At 38.9% G+C, this 19,746-nt stretch overlaps 1 protein-coding gene across 1 annotated transcript in view; it reads left to right on the top strand.

Annotated features, from left to right (window-relative positions):
* The window catches only part of LOC110053893 (uncharacterized), a 64,295-nt gene that overhangs the window by 10,040 nt on the left and 34,509 nt on the right, over positions 1 to 19,746 (top strand). The window contains exons 9-28 of the mRNA XM_089284056.1: positions 900 to 953; positions 2,656 to 2,709; positions 3,844 to 3,897; positions 4,926 to 4,979; positions 6,294 to 6,347; positions 6,918 to 6,962; positions 7,845 to 7,898; positions 9,575 to 9,619; positions 10,243 to 10,440; positions 11,993 to 12,046; positions 12,790 to 12,834; positions 13,660 to 13,713; positions 14,777 to 14,830; positions 14,907 to 14,960; positions 16,230 to 16,283; positions 16,566 to 16,619; positions 17,377 to 17,421; positions 17,732 to 17,785; positions 18,531 to 18,575; positions 19,290 to 19,343. Of these exons, the coding sequence (XP_089140182.1) occupies positions 900 to 953; positions 2,656 to 2,709; positions 3,844 to 3,897; positions 4,926 to 4,979; positions 6,294 to 6,347; positions 6,918 to 6,962; positions 7,845 to 7,898; positions 9,575 to 9,619; positions 10,243 to 10,440; positions 11,993 to 12,046; positions 12,790 to 12,834; positions 13,660 to 13,713; positions 14,777 to 14,830; positions 14,907 to 14,960; positions 16,230 to 16,283; positions 16,566 to 16,619; positions 17,377 to 17,421; positions 17,732 to 17,785; positions 18,531 to 18,575; positions 19,290 to 19,343 (1,179 nt within the window). The remainder of the gene's footprint in view (positions 1 to 899; positions 954 to 2,655; positions 2,710 to 3,843; positions 3,898 to 4,925; positions 4,980 to 6,293; positions 6,348 to 6,917; positions 6,963 to 7,844; positions 7,899 to 9,574; positions 9,620 to 10,242; positions 10,441 to 11,992; positions 12,047 to 12,789; positions 12,835 to 13,659; positions 13,714 to 14,776; positions 14,831 to 14,906; positions 14,961 to 16,229; positions 16,284 to 16,565; positions 16,620 to 17,376; positions 17,422 to 17,731; positions 17,786 to 18,530; positions 18,576 to 19,289; positions 19,344 to 19,746) is intronic.

The following is a 19,746-nucleotide window of genomic DNA, read 5'->3' as shown; positions in this document are numbered from 1 at the left end:
TTGAGATAAAATTTTGTGTCTTTCAAGTGACCAAGACTTAACAGGCTGTATGAAGGTCATTCGCATTTTTAACGCCCAACCAGTAAAAATGCCCCATTTTAAGAGCCTGGTGACGCGTAAACAAGCACGGTGTCCCCATTTTTTTATAGCATTTTTAATGTTCTTATCATGAATGTTAATTATGCCATTTCAAAAAAGTTTGATAGTAGAACAATTTCAACAGAATTACCTTAAGCCACTTAAACGTGCATGCATACTTTTAGAGCACCTTAAATAGATGCATCTCATGTCCAAGCGAATATGCAAATTGTAAATCTACATATTTTCTTAGTTCTTTGGTTTCAGAAACTGAGGGACAAATTAAATGAGCAAAAAACAAAATTTGTGTGATTTAGCACTATTCAACAACAATTTCTACTTCTTTGACTGCATGCAACCCCTAAAAATATTACCTTAATTGATGAGTAAAAACATTTTAAGTATACTACTCACACCAGCCTACATGTAAGTGGTTACCAAAATCTATAATTTACACCTCTGAAGGGAAGCAATCTTGGCTGTTACACTAAAGAGTCTCTCTCTCCTTGGAGTTGGCAACCTACTTTTATATATCTATATTTTTATTTTTGTATACATCCTATTATTGTGTAATTTATGGTAGGTAAATAGCTTCAGGGTTCCTATTGATGGCAGAGATGCTTTGTAAGCCTGATCATGAATGAAGAGACTACCCTGAAATTACCCGGCTTCAGATTTTTACTTTTAAATAAAAGTGTCTATCTATCTACCTGAACCTCTAGTGTTCCTAAATGCAGTTGGTTTGTACTCTTTCATCCTCGCCAGCTGTCTTAAATTTAGTTACCTACAGTAAATGTGTTTTTTTTTTCCCTTTGTGACAGGGAGAACGTGGCGAAACTGGTGAAACAGGTCTTCGTGGAGACACTGGAACAGCGGTAAGAATTAGACAAGTTTTATTCAACTTGCATTAATGGCATTGATTCTGACCTGGAGCATAGTATGTGACACAACTAGATAAAAATAAGTAATTAAACTTTAAATTTTCAAACCCTCATCTTGATAAATTTCCTGGGTCCACAGCCATTTTATATACATGTAATAACGTTGAACCGGTGGACGGAATGTGTAACATACCACTATTATCGTGCTGTTTGATGTTTGAAACATGTTAGATTTACATGTACATGTAACTTAATATAAAACTTTTTTAATGCCACGCTTAGAACTGGCTCTAGGATTTTGTTTTCTTTCAACTTTAAATTTTGGCTCCAGTGGTTAATTTCTCTTACATTCTGATTCAATTAAAAGGAATTATGATTGTAACATTAAGCAGTGTTTTACTCTTTCTGTCAAAAATTGGTGCAATTTTGTAAAGTTACACTTACCCAAGGATTAACAAATAAATTAGAAATAATAATAAATTATAGTAATTAATCTGCAAATTCATAAATTAGAGTACTTATAAGTTACTTAATGTCTCGGGTACCAATTTATTAGAGATCTTAAGTCTTAAGTCTTAACCAAAGCTTGTAATTCCCACAAAAGACAATCTACTGAGTCTTCTTTGGTAATAGCAGTTATAATAATAACAACAATAACAATAACAATAACAATAAGGATAATGATAATGATAACGATAACAATAATGATAATGTGAAAATGTGACAAAAAATTAGCCTAATAAAAAACTTGCTTTATAAGTGGTCTTAACACTTCTTGGCTCAGTATTCCTGGCTTTGGCTGGAGTTCTATAGTAATAATAATAACAACAACAACAATAAGAAGAAGAAGAAGAAGAAGAAGAAGAAGAAGAAGAAGAAGAAGAACATGAACATGAACACAAACACAAACACAAACACAAACACGAACACGAACATGAGCACACACACGCACACGAACAAGAACAAGAATAAGAACAAGAACAAGAACAAAAATGGGAACAGGAACAGGAGCGGGAGCAGAAGCAGGAGTGAGAACAAGAATAAGAATAAAATAATTATTTGTAGAGCGCCAAACCCACTAATAGTCCATGGTGCTTTACATTAATTGATGAAATCATGCAAACTTGATGCACTTCCTGCATCTGTTTTAAAGCCCTGCTTTAATTTCCTGTCATCTTACCCACTTTAACTTCGATAATAAACATGTCCCTCATGAAGGGCATGATGCCACATGCTATGAAAGTTGCTGTATTAAAATTTGTATCATTGATTGTTTGCAAGGGAACATTTTACGTTTTCCAATCAGATGTAATTGAATGAGACTTGGCTAGTGTTTAAAATATCCTACATTAGCTGGGTATATGCATTTAAAATCGTAATGAAAGATTGGTGAATAATCTAGTGAGAGCCAGAGTTTAAAACAATTATAAGGCCACTTCCAAGTTGCCTTTTGCCTCTAGGTCAAAATGAGTCTTCTTGCGACACCATTCATATGAAAACGTGTTCTGTCTACATATTCAGTTTAATTAATCGTATGAAAGGTTACACACAAAGACTTGTTTTGAAACAGAGGCACAAAGTAACTAGGAAATGGCCTATTTACAGTTCATTTCAATATATAATGATAATTAATAATTTTTATAATAATTACATTTGTATTTTTAATTAAATTAAATTGATTTTTTGTTATTTACAGGGAGCTCCGGGCTCTCCAGGCTCACCTGGTGAGGCAGGACGGAATGGAGGCGATGTATGTATCGCACAAATCAGGATTTTCAAATTTAAATACAGTAGGAGGAGGAAATCATAAAGAAGGCAATATAGTACATTTGGGCCACATTTAAGGTGGCCATGTGGGGAAGAGTGCTGGCAGGAGTGGGTTACGCCTTATACCTGAGAGAGATGGGTAAAGCTGGCTCTAGAAGATTTTGAAAATCTGGGTGCCTTGATCATGAGGTGCCTTCTGGTGCATTTTTAGCACCCAAAAGTGATTTTGTTGGACATGAATGCTTTGGCTGTTCCCCAGGAGTACGGGCCACTCATTTCAACTTCTGCAGCATTGACCACTTCATGTTGTTATTCTGTATCTCTTCAGTCCGCTTGTCAGCTGGGCAAGTTTTCATACCTGGAATAGAGTCCTCACATTCCAACAGTCAATCCTTGTTACGGACTTGGGTGATTGGCCTTTGGGTGCCCAGTTGGGTTTGACTTGAAGGCTTTGACAATTCATTTTTGTCGTTGAGGGGTGGCCTGCCCCACTCTGATCCACGTCTGCTATACTGGTTTCGGTTTCTGGCATACAATTTTTTTATAGGGTAAGGTTGTTGGCCTTACGCCCAACTCCCAACCAAGAGGACCAGGGGATTGCTCTTTTTCTGACCTCCACCCTTCAGCCTTTATCTGGCATGGGTGACCCTAGCAGGAGTTTAGAACTCCCTGCAGCATAGCTTGAGGGGTCACTGAGACATGCAAGTCACCCCACCATGCCCTACAAGGTGATGATCCCGACGTGGTGAGCAGGCACTTAATGAGTAATTATAGTTATAACGGAGACTGAGTTAGAGTGGTGCACTGTGAGAGAGTGAGAGGAGTTGTCCCAGCTGGGACATATTCAGGAGGAAAAGAAGGGGATGTTTCATCTTTGCTGCTCGCATTACACAGCTTCATTACTTATGAAGCACTTAATGACTGGCCCCAAGGGAAACAGTGAGTTTTGTTATCCCGAGACCCATGTTCTCTCAAGCAAAGCCAAGGGGAACCTTGAGAATGGAACAAACTGCAAAAATTTATTTGCTCTATGTTGGCTGGTATACACATAAACTTTTACCACTGAGCTGGCCTGATTGACGTTTAACTTGTCATGTGTTTTTAATTCTATACCCAGGGTTTGCCTGGTCCTCCAGGAGAAAGTGGTGACCCTGGGCCTCCCGGAGAACCGGTAACATTTATATTTTATATTCCAATTATCTTTAATAGTTAATCTATCTTGAGTTATTTATCACATATGGTTTCAGCACACTACTCTGGGATTCCTGTGTATCTGTTGGTTGGCCTGTGTTATAATATAAGCGGTTTAGATTAAACAAATATCTGCACGTGCATTGTACAAATGTGTACAATTATGACTAACTAAATGTTATTTGGGTACGATTGTGTGAATTAGTTCCATTTATTGAACACATTCCACACATGCAGTAGACATGTACCATTGTTTGTATAGCATTGTTTGGGAGATATAGAAAGTACATCTGATACATGGTATAATTGTACCATTTAGTACAAATCACACCATTACATGCATTACATTATTTAGAACATAACATGTAAATGTACATGGTAAGGGTATGTAGCATGCAAAGAAAGTGGGGGCTTAGTGGATTTTGTTGTGAGGCTTAAAGGAGCTCAGTCACGGTTTGTGCATGTTGAAAAGTTTAGCCTCAATTTTTTAAAATTTGTCGTGTGCAATCCGTGTTAATCTTCTCCATCCTTGGCCATCCTTGTGCCTTTATGGTTTATCATTATCTCATTGGTGTTTTTCTATCTTATTAAACTGTTATTTTCAGGTTTCCTACCATTTAAAGGTAATTTTGAACGTGGCCCAAATAACTCAAAATACCGTGACTGAGCCCCTTTAAGTGGACTCTGTCCTCTTCAGGTTGTCTGACAAACAAAGTGAAGTTTGTTTTGGGTAACTCTAGTTTTGAAGAAATTCAAATTACAGATTAAAGTACCATAAAAGATGAAGTTATTGTGTTAATTTAAATTATTTGCAATTAATTTTAATAAGCCTAATCATGCAAGCTCATGTAGCAGGCATGGAGGAGGAGGGGGAGGGTTAAGTGGGAATGATGTTCAGGTTAGTAGTCTACATGTACATCACAGTTACAGTTTGTTACAGGACATTGTTCAGGCTTGAAAATGTTTTTCAGTCAGCACCTTGACATGTCAATCTTATAAACCTTTTAGGGCCCATCAGGTGCTCCTGGTAGACGCGGCCTTAGTGGTGTGAAAGGAGATAGGGTAAGCAATTTGTTAAATGTACATGAAACTGTGCCTTCTGTTTCAATCTTATAATTTTTTGCATTACTACCTAGTCACTTAAAATGACTGTTATCCCTTTCAAAGAGATAGTGTAGATGTTAACTGAGAACATTCCCATAAGTCTCAATTGAAGCATAGGACACAAAATTGTGTTTATTAAACTTGCAGTCTGCTTACATTGGTTGCGTACAAGGTAATATTCTAAGCAACATTTCAAAAATCATGAGAGCTGCATGCAGTGCAATCTGTTGCTTGTTGTATAAAAATAATTATAATTCTTACCCTCTCCACAGAAGGTTTTTTTTGGCTAGAACAGTATGTGAAATCCCCAGGTGGCTGCCCCTCTTTAAATTCCAGTTTAGCCTTGTGCTATTCCTTTTGAATTTTTTGGCTTTCGAGCTCTTGATCCCCCTCTTGGAATTACCAGTGACTTTCCATGGGGTGGATATATGCACTGTTTTTTGCACAATTATGAGCTGTTAAATTAGCTAAAAGCATTTGGCATACATCGTACAACAAACTAAGTGCACCAGCTAAATTAGGTGAGACTGGGGTGGGAAGTGGGTGGGGGGGGGGGGGGGGGGGGGGAGCGGGGGTGTTATCCCCTATAATGGCCTATAACATGAGGCTCTGCCCAAAAGCGGTACCTTTCTCAGGCTCTAGTTATATAAAAGGGTAGAGATTTCACAAGTTGAGGCATATGAAAGGTAGGGAAATCTATCCCTTAGTTTTTTAAGAGGGTTTCTATTAAAATATTTCTAACAGATGCACCTTATGGCTGTATTATTTAGTTTATTAAGCACTACATGAAAATGACAAGAAGATTGATTCCTTTTTTGGCGATTTATTCATAATATGGGCTGGTTATGAAAACATTTGAAAAGGGTATCTTTTTCAATTAAAGGCGTGTGAAAGGGGAACCTTTTCTGTCAAAATGATGCTGTATACAAAAAGGTAAGGGATTGGACCCTGGGGTGGAACCTCTCTGTGTAAGGCTTTGTAGAGTACCCTTCCCCCACCCTGGGGGTCAGATGTCATAGCTGCCATTGTCAATGAATGTTTCTCAAATTCATTGATAATTCACCAGCTTTAAGATAACAATTGAGAGCAATTCCTAATTGTGATTAAATGTTCAATATCTGATCTAAATTAGCTGATAGATTTTATGATTTTATTTGTCTATACAGTGTTTTCTCCTATGTTAGTTTTGTTTGGAAATTGTGGCAAAATGCAGTCTCTCATGCTGTTGGACTGTGACATGAAATAACATCCAGTCTGATCTATTTCCGCCAGGGCGACCAAGGTGAACAAGGTCAACGAGGTGACCAGGGAAGTCCTGGTGCAACGGTAATCAACATCAAAACTTTTTTTTCATACAGTGTTCATTTGGCACCTTTGGTAGATTTGCCTGATAACTTACATCTCTAAGGACAGGCAGGTGGATTGAAATGCTCCTGAAGCTACAACTTTGAAAGGGGTGCTGGGTACAAGAAGTGTAGCACAGTTGTAAGCCTGGCCATTATAAATTAAAGGTGCATGTCTAGCTCTGTGTGCGTGTGTGTGCAAGATGAACCAAATCAGGCAGTGTACTTTCATTGGCTGCCAAAGGAGGTGAAATTAGAATGGGGCTATCTTGCCTACTTGGGATTGCCCATTCATTGACAGTATCCCACAAAAAGAAATGTTCTGTGTAATAAATTCTTAATTGACCGAGTGCAAGCTCGTCTGGTTAAATCAGCTGGGCATATCATGGCCTTCTTTTTGCATGTTAAAGGACTTCTACTGCATCTTGTTCTACAAACAAAAAATATCTTGGCCAATGTCCATTCATCTTGATCTCGAACTTGGTCAATAACCCATAGTTGGTGGCTTGAAATGCAATTAATATTTACTGATGTATGAATGTTGTAATTGCAGGGATTTGGTGGTGCACCTGGCAGAGAGGGTTCAGATGGAACTCCGGTAATCCCCTTGCTTTTGTAATAAGACACAAGTAGCTTTAACCAAGACTAATTGTCCCAGGGAGGTGGGGGTACTCCCTTATATGCGCTGTATAGGTATGTGCGGCCCCAAAGGGTATGGTATTTCAGCCGTTTTGGTCATAAATAAGGTATCGATTTTAGCTGATTTTAGCCATCTTGGTCATAAATAGGGTATGGTTTTTGCACTCTAGCCTTGATATGGGTATGTTTTTAAGAAGAAGCCACTTTTTTGTCATTATCGAAAAGAAAATCAACCAAAGCCCCTCACAAATCCTGTTTACGGTAATTTAGCATTGGTCTGAACTGGGGACGTAATTATAATGCAGGTCTGAAAAAGGGTTTTGATTTAAGGGTCAGGTCATAAAAAGGGTTCCGAATTTTTGGTCAGGTCATAAATAGGGTAGGGAATATCGCAGATTTTGGTCATAAATAGAGTAATGGTTTTGGGAAGCAGGCCGCACACCCCCACCAAATCTTTCTGAGAGTACCCCCCGGGAATTGTCCTTTGTGGCAGGTAATGTTCTGATCAAAGGGTTATTCTCAAGGGAGCAGAGTATGCAACACCATATGGGAGATTTCCTATTGCAAGCTAAGTGGGTATCATCTAGTTAAGATATGTTCTCTCGATTTGCTAGGTGATCCCTTATAGAAGGTGTCCCTTGCTTACAAATGTTAAACCTTAGGCGTTCCCCAGCAGAGACATATATATGCACCACTTTTGTTAGTTATAGGAGTCATCTTTTTGTGGAGGCTGATCAACCCCTACAGGAGTTGTCCTGTAGTTTTCTTGAAGGTATCTTGTTGAGAAGGTGTCCCTTTTGTTGAAGATGATCAATGTACTAATCTGGATTACAATCACTAGGGTGCACAAGGACCACGAGGAAGATCTGGTGAACCTGGAGCAGGTGGACCGATTGTAAGTCATTTAAAATGAGTATATCCATCCACAGTGAGAGGTGCGGTGGTCTCATGGTCTATGCACTTGTCTCCGGATTGAGTGGTCCGGGTTCAAGCACTGGCCGGGGACCTTGCGTTGTGTTCTTCGGCAAGATACTTTACTCTCACAGTGCCTCTCTCCACCCAGGTGTACTAATTGGTACCGGTGAACTTAATGCTGACGGTAACGCTGCAATGACCAAGCATTCCATCCGGGGGGCAGTAGAAATACTCCTAGGATAAGTTCCGCCCTGATGGGCCACTTGGCTAGTATGCAGACTACATGTATATTCATCCACATGGTCTGTAAGAGGTGCACTGAATGGTAAAATCCAAGACTCGCCAAGACGACAAGACCCTTAATTGAAAATCCAAGACTGTGACTTAAATGAATCCAAGATTGGAAACGAAATACTCACAAATGAGATTTTTTGACTCAGCAAAAGGATCCCAAGATCAGGTCCACTTTCTCGAGATCTATGACTTTATATGTACCATTCACTGGCCCTTGTAAGCAAAGCTTGCTTCTTCTCAAAAAAAGTATAGGAAAAAGAGAAAGATGCTTGTGTATTGAAAATATGGAATCTCGAAACGGAACCAGAAAGAGTTTAATGGACAAAAAAGCAGCGCCAAAAAGAAAATAAATAAATAAATAAATAAATAAATAAATAAATATATATATATTTTATAAAGTTAGCTTTTAATTACCAGTTTGTGAAATTTAACGGTCATTCGTTGATATTGCCTGATGAGTGTGGTCATCCTTTGACCATACGAAACAGCGTTGTCGCAATAAAACGATGAATTGAAGTCTTGCTACCATTGTTTATTATATATATATATATTTTTTTTTTTTTCTTTTTTTTTTCGTAAAAAAAGACCAAAACACAAAAAACAAAAAAACAAAACAAAGAAAATAAATGTAACATATAGAGATGAAATTATTGTCAGTAACAACATCAAATCTCAATATCGTCTGGGTCTGATTCCAGTTCTGGTTGTTGATCCGTTTCCTTTTCTGGAGTCTGTGTTTTCCGTATGCCAGTTTACAGATGTTGGTATGTTTTGGACTAGGAATTCATGAATTGGAATGACAGCTGGTGATCTAAATTTTTTTGAGCTTTGTGAGGCATTGACTTGTTACTTGCTGTCAAGGCCATTCAAAAGTCTGCACCATACTCTCTTCACAACAACCACCTTGCCATTGAATGTCTTGTTTTGTTTGAATGAGAGTAGCTAAAATAATTGATGATATTCCCAATTTATAAACTCTGCAACCCCATAATACTTAAGTGGGCGTGTTTAGAAGATGAAATGGGGAACTGTCACTATGTTTAGCTTCAGTAGCGCTCCGATTGACATAATGAGCGCTCAGGTTAGGCTAAATCTCACTGACTTGAAGATGGTTAGCTCTCAATAACTGTATGTGTTAACGGTATCCCACATTGATTCTAGGCAGTTAACTGCCATTTCGTCATTTTGCCATTTCGTGTTTTAACACGTTCTCGAGCAGCTGCCATTTTGGATACCTTCAGTGCAGTTGTCGTTGGGCTACACTGCCAGAACTGGATATAACTGGAACGTTCATGTACCAAGGAGTAAGGAGTGTAATTGGGTAAATACTGTTGTTTATTTTTGTGTACATGTGTTTTCTAGGGTGCGCCAGGACCTACTGGTTCTGTTGGAGCAGAGGGACCTGCAGTAAGTTAATTTACCTACGTACAGTAGTGTTGATTATACTAGTTATCCTTCTAGAACCTCAAGTCATTTTACAACACGATTTTACAAACTTTTTATTACTTGTCATATTAAGTGTAACCGTCATTTTATGCATTGATGTTCACTTAGAACTTTATTATAAATGCGTTACTAGTCCATTCTTAATTGAGTCTCAAAGTCTTAATAAGCTTTGTTTCTCAGGAAAATATAAATTAAACCATCACAATTAAGCTAAGCTTTTGTCCATGGTTTGTAAACGTTAGCTAGTTAGTTTTACCGGGATTTGATCAACTGTGACTCCATCAATCTCCTTAAATTAGAATTCAGCTCTCCAGAGATTAGTTCCTGATGGGTGATAGTTAAAACCTTCCGCTGTTTGCATTAAGATAGGGTTTGTAGGCTTGTTAAATCATCTTTGACAATCAACCATCAGGGTGTTGGCCTATTATTGTTTAACATCAGTATTATCTTTGAAACATAACACTATCATCTTCTGTCAACATCAGCATCAATTCTTTTGTAAGATTTCTTTGAAGTTCATTAAACAGCCTGCAAAGTTTTTCGCCTGCAACAATACCCAAGGGTTCCTTTTATTTACTCCGCAGGGTCTACCCGGTGAGACCGGAGATACTGGGGGAAACGGGGCTCCTGGGGGCAAGGGAGAACAGGGAGCCATGGGCTCCCCAGGCCCTCGAGGAAGGCCCGGCCCAGCAGGGCCAGTGGGACAACCAGGTGACAAAGGAGATGCTGGCGCAACCGGCAGACGTGGAGTCAATGGACGATCAGGCTACAAGGGTGACACGGTAATTCAAGCTGTAGTGGTTGTTTAGTTTTAGATTGAGAAGATAATTATATCAAACACTGGGACAATATTTTACCACATTTTCATTTTTGGTGGACTTCGTATAAGTTATTCTATTGTTGTAATGTTTGGAGCAACACCACTGAGGATAACCTGAATAGGATTCAAACTGTGCAGAATTTTGCGGCCGCATCATCAATAACACAGGGAAGTACGGCCATGTCTCCCCCATTCTTAAACATCCAGAGTGATTATCAGTGAGACTCACTGTCTGTCTGTCTTTCTGTCTGTCTGTCTGTCTTATTAAGCATCTACAGAACTGTTAAATTTGGAATTCCTTAGACTCTGCGTTAAAGTTAAATCCCTCACGAAAGGACTTCAAACATTGTTTAAGAAAACATTTAATCTCCAAATCTCTAGAGTCTTGAACTCACTGATGTATTTCGTTTATATATATCTTTTTATTTATCTTTTCTCATTTAGTGCTCATTGCACTGTAATGATCACACTATCACTTCTGGAACCCAGCTATTTGCACCTTGTGACAAAGTGTTATGGGGATGAAAGTGATGTTTGGATGTAATATATCAAACACGAGAGTGTTTCATCGGGATATCCAAACACCGAGAAGAGAGTTGAAAATACAACGCGCAGCGGAGTATTTTTGACGAAATTGGAGGTGTTTGGATACTTGATGAAACACTGTCTCGAGTGTTTGATATATCTTCTCAATCGAAACAAAACTAAGGAGTAAACGGAGAAGTAAAATCCTCAAAATCTATCCTAATTAAGACCGGGTATCCAAACCTCCTACACGGTAGTGATTTTCTTTATGGCCTTGATGGATGAGCAGACATAGGCTTAAAGTGGCTCCCTATAGCTTTACGATAGCACGCGCGCTGAGAACAAAAGCTTATAAATAAGTCATCTCTGCGCTCTCGAAGGAAAACGTGAGTGGTTTTCGATATTTTATGATGTCAATATGGGCACAAAAAGCAAAACTGACAGTGAATTATCCCAGGTTTCCTTCTGTGAAATTCCTTAAAATTTGGCAGACGGGTAATAAATGTTTTGCTTTAGTTGGAGCCCGTTTTTCAGGGAAATCAATTTGACCAGTTTTTCCGCAGCGGTAAAAGACATAAATTTGCAAAAATCGAATAAACTGCCTGCACAAACTCTACTGTTTTCGTGTTTAAAATTCGTATCACGCCGGATGTGATGTACTGTGAAAATTGTAGAAGATTTCACGAAACGGGAAATTCAAGAAATCACAAATACAGCCATGTAAACGGTAAAAATATCCCATTTGTTTGGACATTTATGATTCAAGACTAAAAACCAAAATTTTAACAGAGATGATAGTAAAACACTATTTCATCATTGTTCATTACCTGTAATTAGCTGGAGAGGACTGGGTACAAAAATGAAAGCTAAAACAGCATTCAAATCGTAATACCAGCGCGCGCAATGCCAGGAGCAGACAGATGTGCAAAAGACAAATACTTAGATTATAAAAGTACATGGACATGTAATTAATGAGAACTTTTTTGCAGGGCATTCCAGGACCTATGGGACCTCCAGGTGACCCTGGAAAAGAGGGAACACCCGTATGTACTTCAAATTCAATTTCTAGTCCTTGTTCAGTTCAATGGCTCAAATCAAATGAAACTTTGTGACACGCAGAAATGCGGAAACAAATGTATAAAATTTTCAGAGAACATTAATGTCAAGCGGCAGCAGTATGTGTACATGCATATGTTAAATATGTTTGTCTGCACAAACCTTTTTACTACCGGATGATCAGCTTTGTTTTATCATTGAATCATTGATGAAGTCAGGGATGCAAGCAACTGGGCCCGGTTGTTTGAAAGCCGATTAACGCTAATCCGGGATTAAAAGTTAATCAAAGTTCTTATTTCTCTTGAATAAAAAGTGTTTTCACTGTCCATGTTTCCTGGAGTTTGACATTGGTCAAAGCCAAAATTGAACGATAAAAAATTTAAACAGAAACCTTCACTGAAAAGTTACAAAATTGAAATAAAAATTTACGCTAATCCTGGATTAGCTGAATCGTGCTTTGAACAGCCCGACACTGGGTTATAGGAGACTGGTAAGAGCTAATGGTTTATGCACGTCACGACAGTCATCTTCTTTATTATATCCAAACTTCGATGCAGCCCAGACCAGCTTTCAAAGGTGCCAATTGAAAAACATAATTTATAAGAAGACCTTAACAGTCTTAAAATAATTATTATAGATTTACCATTTCAGTGTGGCATTAGATTGGATTTACCTTAAATGCAACATTATAAAGGCGAACCCTATACTCTCTCGCTTGATATCTTTGTAGGGAAATCCTGGCTTACCTGGACAAGATGGGAGGCAGGGAGAAGCGGTAATTAGTATCGTTTTTAATATGTACTATTTAGATCCATGTTAACGTGTGTTTGGTCTTAGTCTGAGAAATAGACGCCTTTTAGAGTGCACGTGTCTAATTCTTCCTATGTGAGAAGCACATTGCAGATTTGACCAAAAATCCGTGATGGTGCCACTGATCCGTGTTGTGTGCATGCATTTGCATGCAAAAACGCAAAACTAAGCAACAATTAAGTTACGTCAGATGGAATCTCGGACACCTCTGAGCATATCCTTGGAAATCGGAGAAATTAATGGGAATTAAGTGCATTTGTGCATTGTACTTTGGAATCAGAAGTCAAGAGTCTTAGCTAGAATACTGTCTTCATGAGGTGCCCTAGTTGGCCAAAAAGCTTCGATAGCGAGCTTAAGCAATGACGGCGGTGACCCCAAGAACAACGCCTAGTAAAAAATGAATTTATATTTTACCTCCGAATTTCGCAATTGTCTAGATCTGTTCAGTGCGCCTATTGATTTCAGAACTTGCTCAAGCTAAGTGTGTAGCACAAGCGTTCAATTCCAAATATTAATGCGATGAATTAGCCTCCGTCGTTCGCGTTCTCCAAAATTTCAAGTTGTTGTTTTGCAGAGGACGGCAAAGAAATGGACAAAGATTTAAAACGCACGTGCACAGCCATTATTCTACCCACTAAGCCTTTTGTTTGGTGGCGTTCTCGTTGCCGTTGAGATTTTCTTAAACTCTCTAATAGGGAAACCACGACGGCAACGGGAATGCGAACACCACCAAACGAAAGCCTCAAGTTTAGGCATGCGCGCCACGTTTCTGTTTTTTTTATGTCTACAGGGAGCTCCAGGACGACCAGGAAAACGAGGATCGGCAGGTGCAAAGGGGTCGGCGGTAAGTCACTTAATTTGGTCAGGGAGCGGGGTGGGGAGGGTGGGGTCAAAATTCTCCAACCGATATGATGTCACACCACCAGATTGCATACACCCTGCCACTGTTACAATACCAACTCTGAAGGTAACGCATTTCGTGCGGTGTCAGGAGCCCGTCACTAGGAGCGTGCAACTCCCATACCAAGCCTGTCGCGGCATTTTTACAGACTGGTCTATTTTTAGGATTCTTTCCCTCTCTATTTTTAAGTCTGTGCTTGTGATTGGTCACTGAGGGTCCTGCGGGGGGTCTGAGTTCGCGGTAAACTCAGATTAAAAATAGATCGGTCTGTGAAAACGCCGTGACAGGATGGGGTAGTTGCACGTTCCTAGTGATGGGCTCCTGGCGGTGTTTATACCCGTTCGCACGTTCGCTCGTACTTAAAAATAGGCACTCTGATTGTCTTTTTAAATATTTAATACCAATCTTTGCCGAAAGTTGTTGAAAATTCAGAATTACGAAGAAGACATAAAATTTATTTTATTTGTGTATTCATTTATGATTATTACGCCAAATTTGAAAAGAACTGATCTGAAGAAAACGTGCTCTAAACGCTGTATTCAAAATTTGCAACATTTACAGACGTTGATATCTGCTGTATGACAGCTTTTGCCACCGAAGCACACCGACAACTGTCAATTTCGCAAATAATTCGGAAGGCGGCAAAAAGATTGCTAATTTGTTCAAAATGGTCAGTATTCTTCAGTTTAACAATTTAGTTAGGATGTAAACTGAACATGCGAACGTAAAACACAAATTTTGAAAACCGAGTAATATCACTTGCATTGGGGTATACCATCTGATATTCACCCGTTTTGGCTAAAAAAAATGTCTTGTATAGACCAATCATGTATTCTTCACACATATGGCAATTTATTGGACTTAAAAGTGGCTTCAAGGTTGTAACACAAGTCAAGTCTTACACACTGATTAAATATGGCGAAAATAAACTTCGGTGAAAATTTTTTCTCTTCACATGACTTGTGTTCCCTGCACTGAAAACTAATTTGTTGTTTCTTTTTCACAGGGAGATGCTGGCCCTGCAGGATCCCAAGGAGATCGAGGATTAGCTGGAAAAAGGGTAGGATTCGTTTACACTGAGAACTGGTCAACTTCTCATTCATTCAACTAAAGTTTGATTTGGCTATTTATCCTAGGGCAGACAAGGAAAACCAGGCAAACGTGGAAAAATTGGTGAACCAGGACCAACGGTAAAGAGTCATATGATATATACTTCCTACTGCCAGGCTTCCTACATCTTTGAGAGAAGCTTGGGTGAACGCAAAAGAGCGATGAGATGTGATGTCAGCAATCACATTGCTGAACGTTAACTTACAGACTGAAGAATTGACTGGGACTCTGCGCAATGCTCAACGTACAGTACAAACTGTTTTCAACAACTGACTATGGAAAGCTGGTACACTAACTTACCACAAACGCCTCTAATCAGATGTCAGCAACTACCTGCACCTTACAGACAAATGGCCAGTGACTGTTGACAAACTTCCAATGAGTCATACAGGCAATTTACTATCATGGCTAAATTGGCCAATTAGCTGCAAAGGACCAGCTTTATAACACCATCCATTGACGAACACTATTCATTTGTCTCTGAAGGTGACTTCCACTCAGCTTGTGGAAACATTAGTCACCAAGAACAGTTCTTTGCGGGACTACACTCACCAGTTGATCCACTAACTAGTCCCCTCCACTAACTATGGTTGATCACACTAGTCAAACATGCTTCAATCCAGGAGGCAGCGTGCCCGAGTGGTCAGCGCGTCGGACTCGTAATCCAGCGGTCCTGGGTTCGAGTCCCGCTCTGACTACTACCTGGATTTGTTGTTTCATAGTAACCCCGCATTCAAATCCTCGTCCTCGCTTGTAACTAGCGAACCGGTTTGCCTCCGGCCAGTTGGGATTCTTAACAATGTCATGTTCAATTTGAATTATTTGTTCCAGTTGTTTGTTCGGCCCCACTAGCCTTTGTGCTATAAACACTGCTCATGGTAAATAAAGGTTATTTATTTTTATATTTTTATGTATAATTCTTGTCACTTATACAGGACTTGAACTTACGGCCTGCCAATGGTCAATATTCGGCCAGAGATGGCTACTTATAAGTCATGATCAGTTTCCAGGGTTGCTGATCATCTTGTCTGGCCATTTGAACTTGTAAAAGAAAATTTAAAATTTTGAAGTAGCTTGAAATTACATTGGAAATTATTTGATGTGTTTCAAGACAGATAAGTTTGAGACTTGCTTAATATGGGATTACTATCGCTAGTGTTCAGAATTGATGTTCCAATGTTTCATCGGCCTAAAACGGATTGTGTCCGAACAAAAATTCTTTTTCTTGGCAATGTTACCGGTGTCCGCGCGTTACTTATTTCAAGCACTGGGTCTGCCGCATTACAGAGGTTTATTACGATGTGTGTGATAATGTGCACATGATTAAGTACCAGGGTTTTTTCTCAAAGGGCTCCCAAGGAGATCCTGGGTATAGAGGAGCAGAGGGAAGAGCAGGAGTAAAGGTGAGCAAGTTTATTTGCACTTTTTTTGCAGAGAACACTTCGTTAGGCTTAATTGTGTGGGTTTTACGAAGAAAAGTAACGAAGTCAAGCTAGTCATAACAATAAATCAAAGTAAAAGAAAACAAGGGAAGATCGATGCTTGCCTTCTAGTCTCAAGCATGCAGGATGGAGTTAAAATTAAAGGCAACAGTTGGCTAGGTTTTGTCCTGGTTGCATTGTTGTCATTGTTGAAAACTGCAATATTGCATCTTTCCAAATATTTATCAGTGCATTATATTACAGGGCCAGCAAGGAAAACCAGGCATTGATGGTTTACCAGGAGCAAAAGGAGATCAGGTCTGTTTAACAACATTGGTTGAATTTTTCAGTAGAACTTATAATTGTCATTAGCCCTTTCATTGACTGAAATTTGATGTCATTTGTCGCTTCAAACTTCACCTGACGATTTAAGTATTCAAAACGGGACTCGATCATAACCTTGAATACAAACTGGATTAATGTCTAACGAATTCATCACTCCAAGAGAACTCAAGCACCACATCTCTTTAAAATTGTTGTTCTTGGCTCGTTTCCTCCAAACGTGAAGAGCGTTGAGGTGGTGCTTGACATCTTGGGAACCAGCAACTGATGAGTGGGATGCTGGGGGGAGGGGTTTGTAGCTGAACACTGCAGTACCGCCAAAAATTAGGAAAAATACCGCAGTATCGCAATTAAAGATTAATATTACTGACTGAATGACAAATTGTTGAATACCGCAAACCCTAGTTTACCCATCCTGAACCTGTGATCAGCGCTACTGGTATAAATGAATTATGTGATAAATCATCAAGAAAAAGAGAGATGTCTGTTTTTGTTATGAATATAACCAGTTTTGGAATATCTTGAGATATCTTGAAAGGTTTAAATAGCCGCCAACAAAATATTCAAATTTCAGACTTGTGCTTTACATTTTATACTATTATTGTTATTTTAAAATAAACACTTTATATGCTCTTCGTGACACATATTTTTAGAGTCACTAGAATATCAGGGATTGAAACAGAGCGAGTTGCTTTTTAGTAACTATACGTTTTAATGGCTTTGAAATATACAGGGAAGCCCAGGTGAAATTGGTGAAACTGGAAGGCCGGGACCGAAGGTATGTTGAAATGTAAATTGTTAATTGTCTCTGTCAGATGTTAAGGAGGCACAGTATCACTTTGATTCTTATTATGATATTAAAACTCAAGGACGTGTACCGCGCGAGCCTCTCAAGAGGAACATTTGTACAGTAACTTCGTGGCTTGGCGTGTAAAGACCTTTATGCACAAATTAGTCTGATATAATGCAAAGTCGTTTCTTTCCAAAGTACAATCGTAGATAATTCACGGATTGAATCAAATATTCACAAAACTGGAAAACAGTTAATTTGATTCGTTATTCATTCAGTTGATGTCTTTCCTTCACAGGGAGCCCAAGGTGCACGAGGTAAATCAGGAAGAACTGGTAGCCCTGGATTGCAGGTATTCCATTGCGTTTTTGATGAACAATGCAATGCAATGCAATACAATACTCGTTTAATGTGAATATACGCTTAGCTATGATGATGCACTATAATAGTTCACCAGCTAGTTTACAGGTATATCACTAGAAAAGAAATATTAAGATATAATGAATATGACGTGACAAAGATTGGCTAAATTTTAGGTCGAGTTCACTACATTGCAGTGTTTTCAAAAGTGTATTTTTCAAATCCTTGTAGTATTTGTGGTTCTTTGGTTGGAAGTTCCTGCCTGCACGTCGAGTGAATGGCAAATCTTGAATGAAGAAAGGCGTAACTTTTCCAAGTTCTTTACTTAAAATTACTCTCAACTTTTCACAAACTTAACTTCGGTAGTTTCTTTTATTTTAAATAGCCCTCGACTCGCTAGTGTAATTTCAAAGGCGACGAGACGTAAAATTAAATGTCAATTTGGCCTCATTTGATAGAAATTAAGTTCATTATGAAGTACTGTGAACATGTATGTAACACAGTCCGTTTTTTTAAATTAATGATTGTTTTCAGTAAAGTTTATGCTGTGCCACTTATCATACAAACTTCTGAAAATCTTTTTGACCCCTTTAAAATATCTCGAGCTGGCTTCAAAGCCATTTTGATCTTTATTGCTTTGTGTTTGGTGTTTGTGCTTAGGTTAGGTTCAAAATCAAGTTTGTGTGTGGAGACCCTACGTTGTAAACCAGTTGGGTAATTGTTTTTGCTGTTTTCAGGGCCAACCTGGTGATGATGGTCGACCTGGCTCTGCCGGGATGGCTGTAAGTATTATACAAGCAGCTGTCACTCATGCATCCCTTATACCGTAAACGACCGCTTATTGCCCCCCCTCCCCCCCTCGGTTATAGGCCTAGCTACCTGTAAACAAAATATTACGCCCGATTACATGTATAAGTCTTCCCGGATATAAAACCCCCTCTAGTTTAAGATGAAATGAATTCAATATATTATGATGTTTTAAAGCTTAAAGGGGCTCAGTCGCGGTATTTTGAGTTATTTTGGCCACATACAAAATTAACTTTTGAATGGTAGGAAACCTGAAAATAGCAGTTTTATAAGATAGAAAAACACCAAGGAGATAATAATAAACCATAAAGGAACAAGGATGGCTAAGGATGGAGAAGATTGACACGGATTAAAAACGACTAATTTGAAATATTGAGGCTGAACTTTTCAAGATGCGCAAACCGTGATTGAGCTCCTTTAATTGAAAACCAGTAGGTGAAAACGTATCTCGATCAACACTGCTATAGTTCATTTTGAAACGTTTGGTTTTTTATTCCGCTAAGAAGCCCCTTGGATATAAGACCATCTAGAAGCCCTTACAAAGTTGTATAAGCCCTGGGCTTATAAGCGGTAGTTTATGGGTAGTGTGTTAGACTGTGTCGCAAGCAGAGCTTGCCATCTTTTCGTGATTTAATATCAATCCTGTTTCTATTTTCATGTGATGCTAAACTTGTTTAATATCATGACAGGGACAACAAGGCCAACCGGGCGCTATGGGATTCAGTGGCGCTAGAGGAGCTGTGGTAAATAGTTCAAATAGCTGAAGCCTGTGTAGATGGAGGGATTTGTTTCTCAGGAGAGGAGTATCTAATGAGTAGGGGTGGGCAAGTTCAAATGTCCTCAAGTGTTCATAGCTCCTCCACCAAAACAAACCATTCGAGTACAAAATCCTGCCAGCTACATAGGTTTAAGAGCTACAGTTTCTCCGACTAAAAGCTTGAAGCGGATCCTTTCATTTGTTTGTCGTCTTGAAAGCATGCTAACATCAGTAAAGTGATGGCTTAAGCCTGTCAGTTTTGAACTTGGTGCTTCCTGCTCCCACGTTTTGCATCTACATATTATCTTTATATTACTTAGTAGGAAAATATGTAACAGGGGAGAGTTTGAAAGGTGAATTGATCAACATGACACGAGCATGGGACAAAG

The sequence above is a fragment of the Orbicella faveolata genome, unplaced genomic scaffold (assembly GCF_042242905.1).
Source record: "Orbicella faveolata isolate gen_17 unplaced genomic scaffold, um_ofav_v1 contig_13, whole genome shotgun sequence".
NCBI classification, from domain to species: domain Eukaryota; kingdom Metazoa; phylum Cnidaria; class Anthozoa; order Scleractinia; family Merulinidae; genus Orbicella; species Orbicella faveolata.
This window is presented reverse-complemented; position numbering and strand designations above follow the sequence as displayed.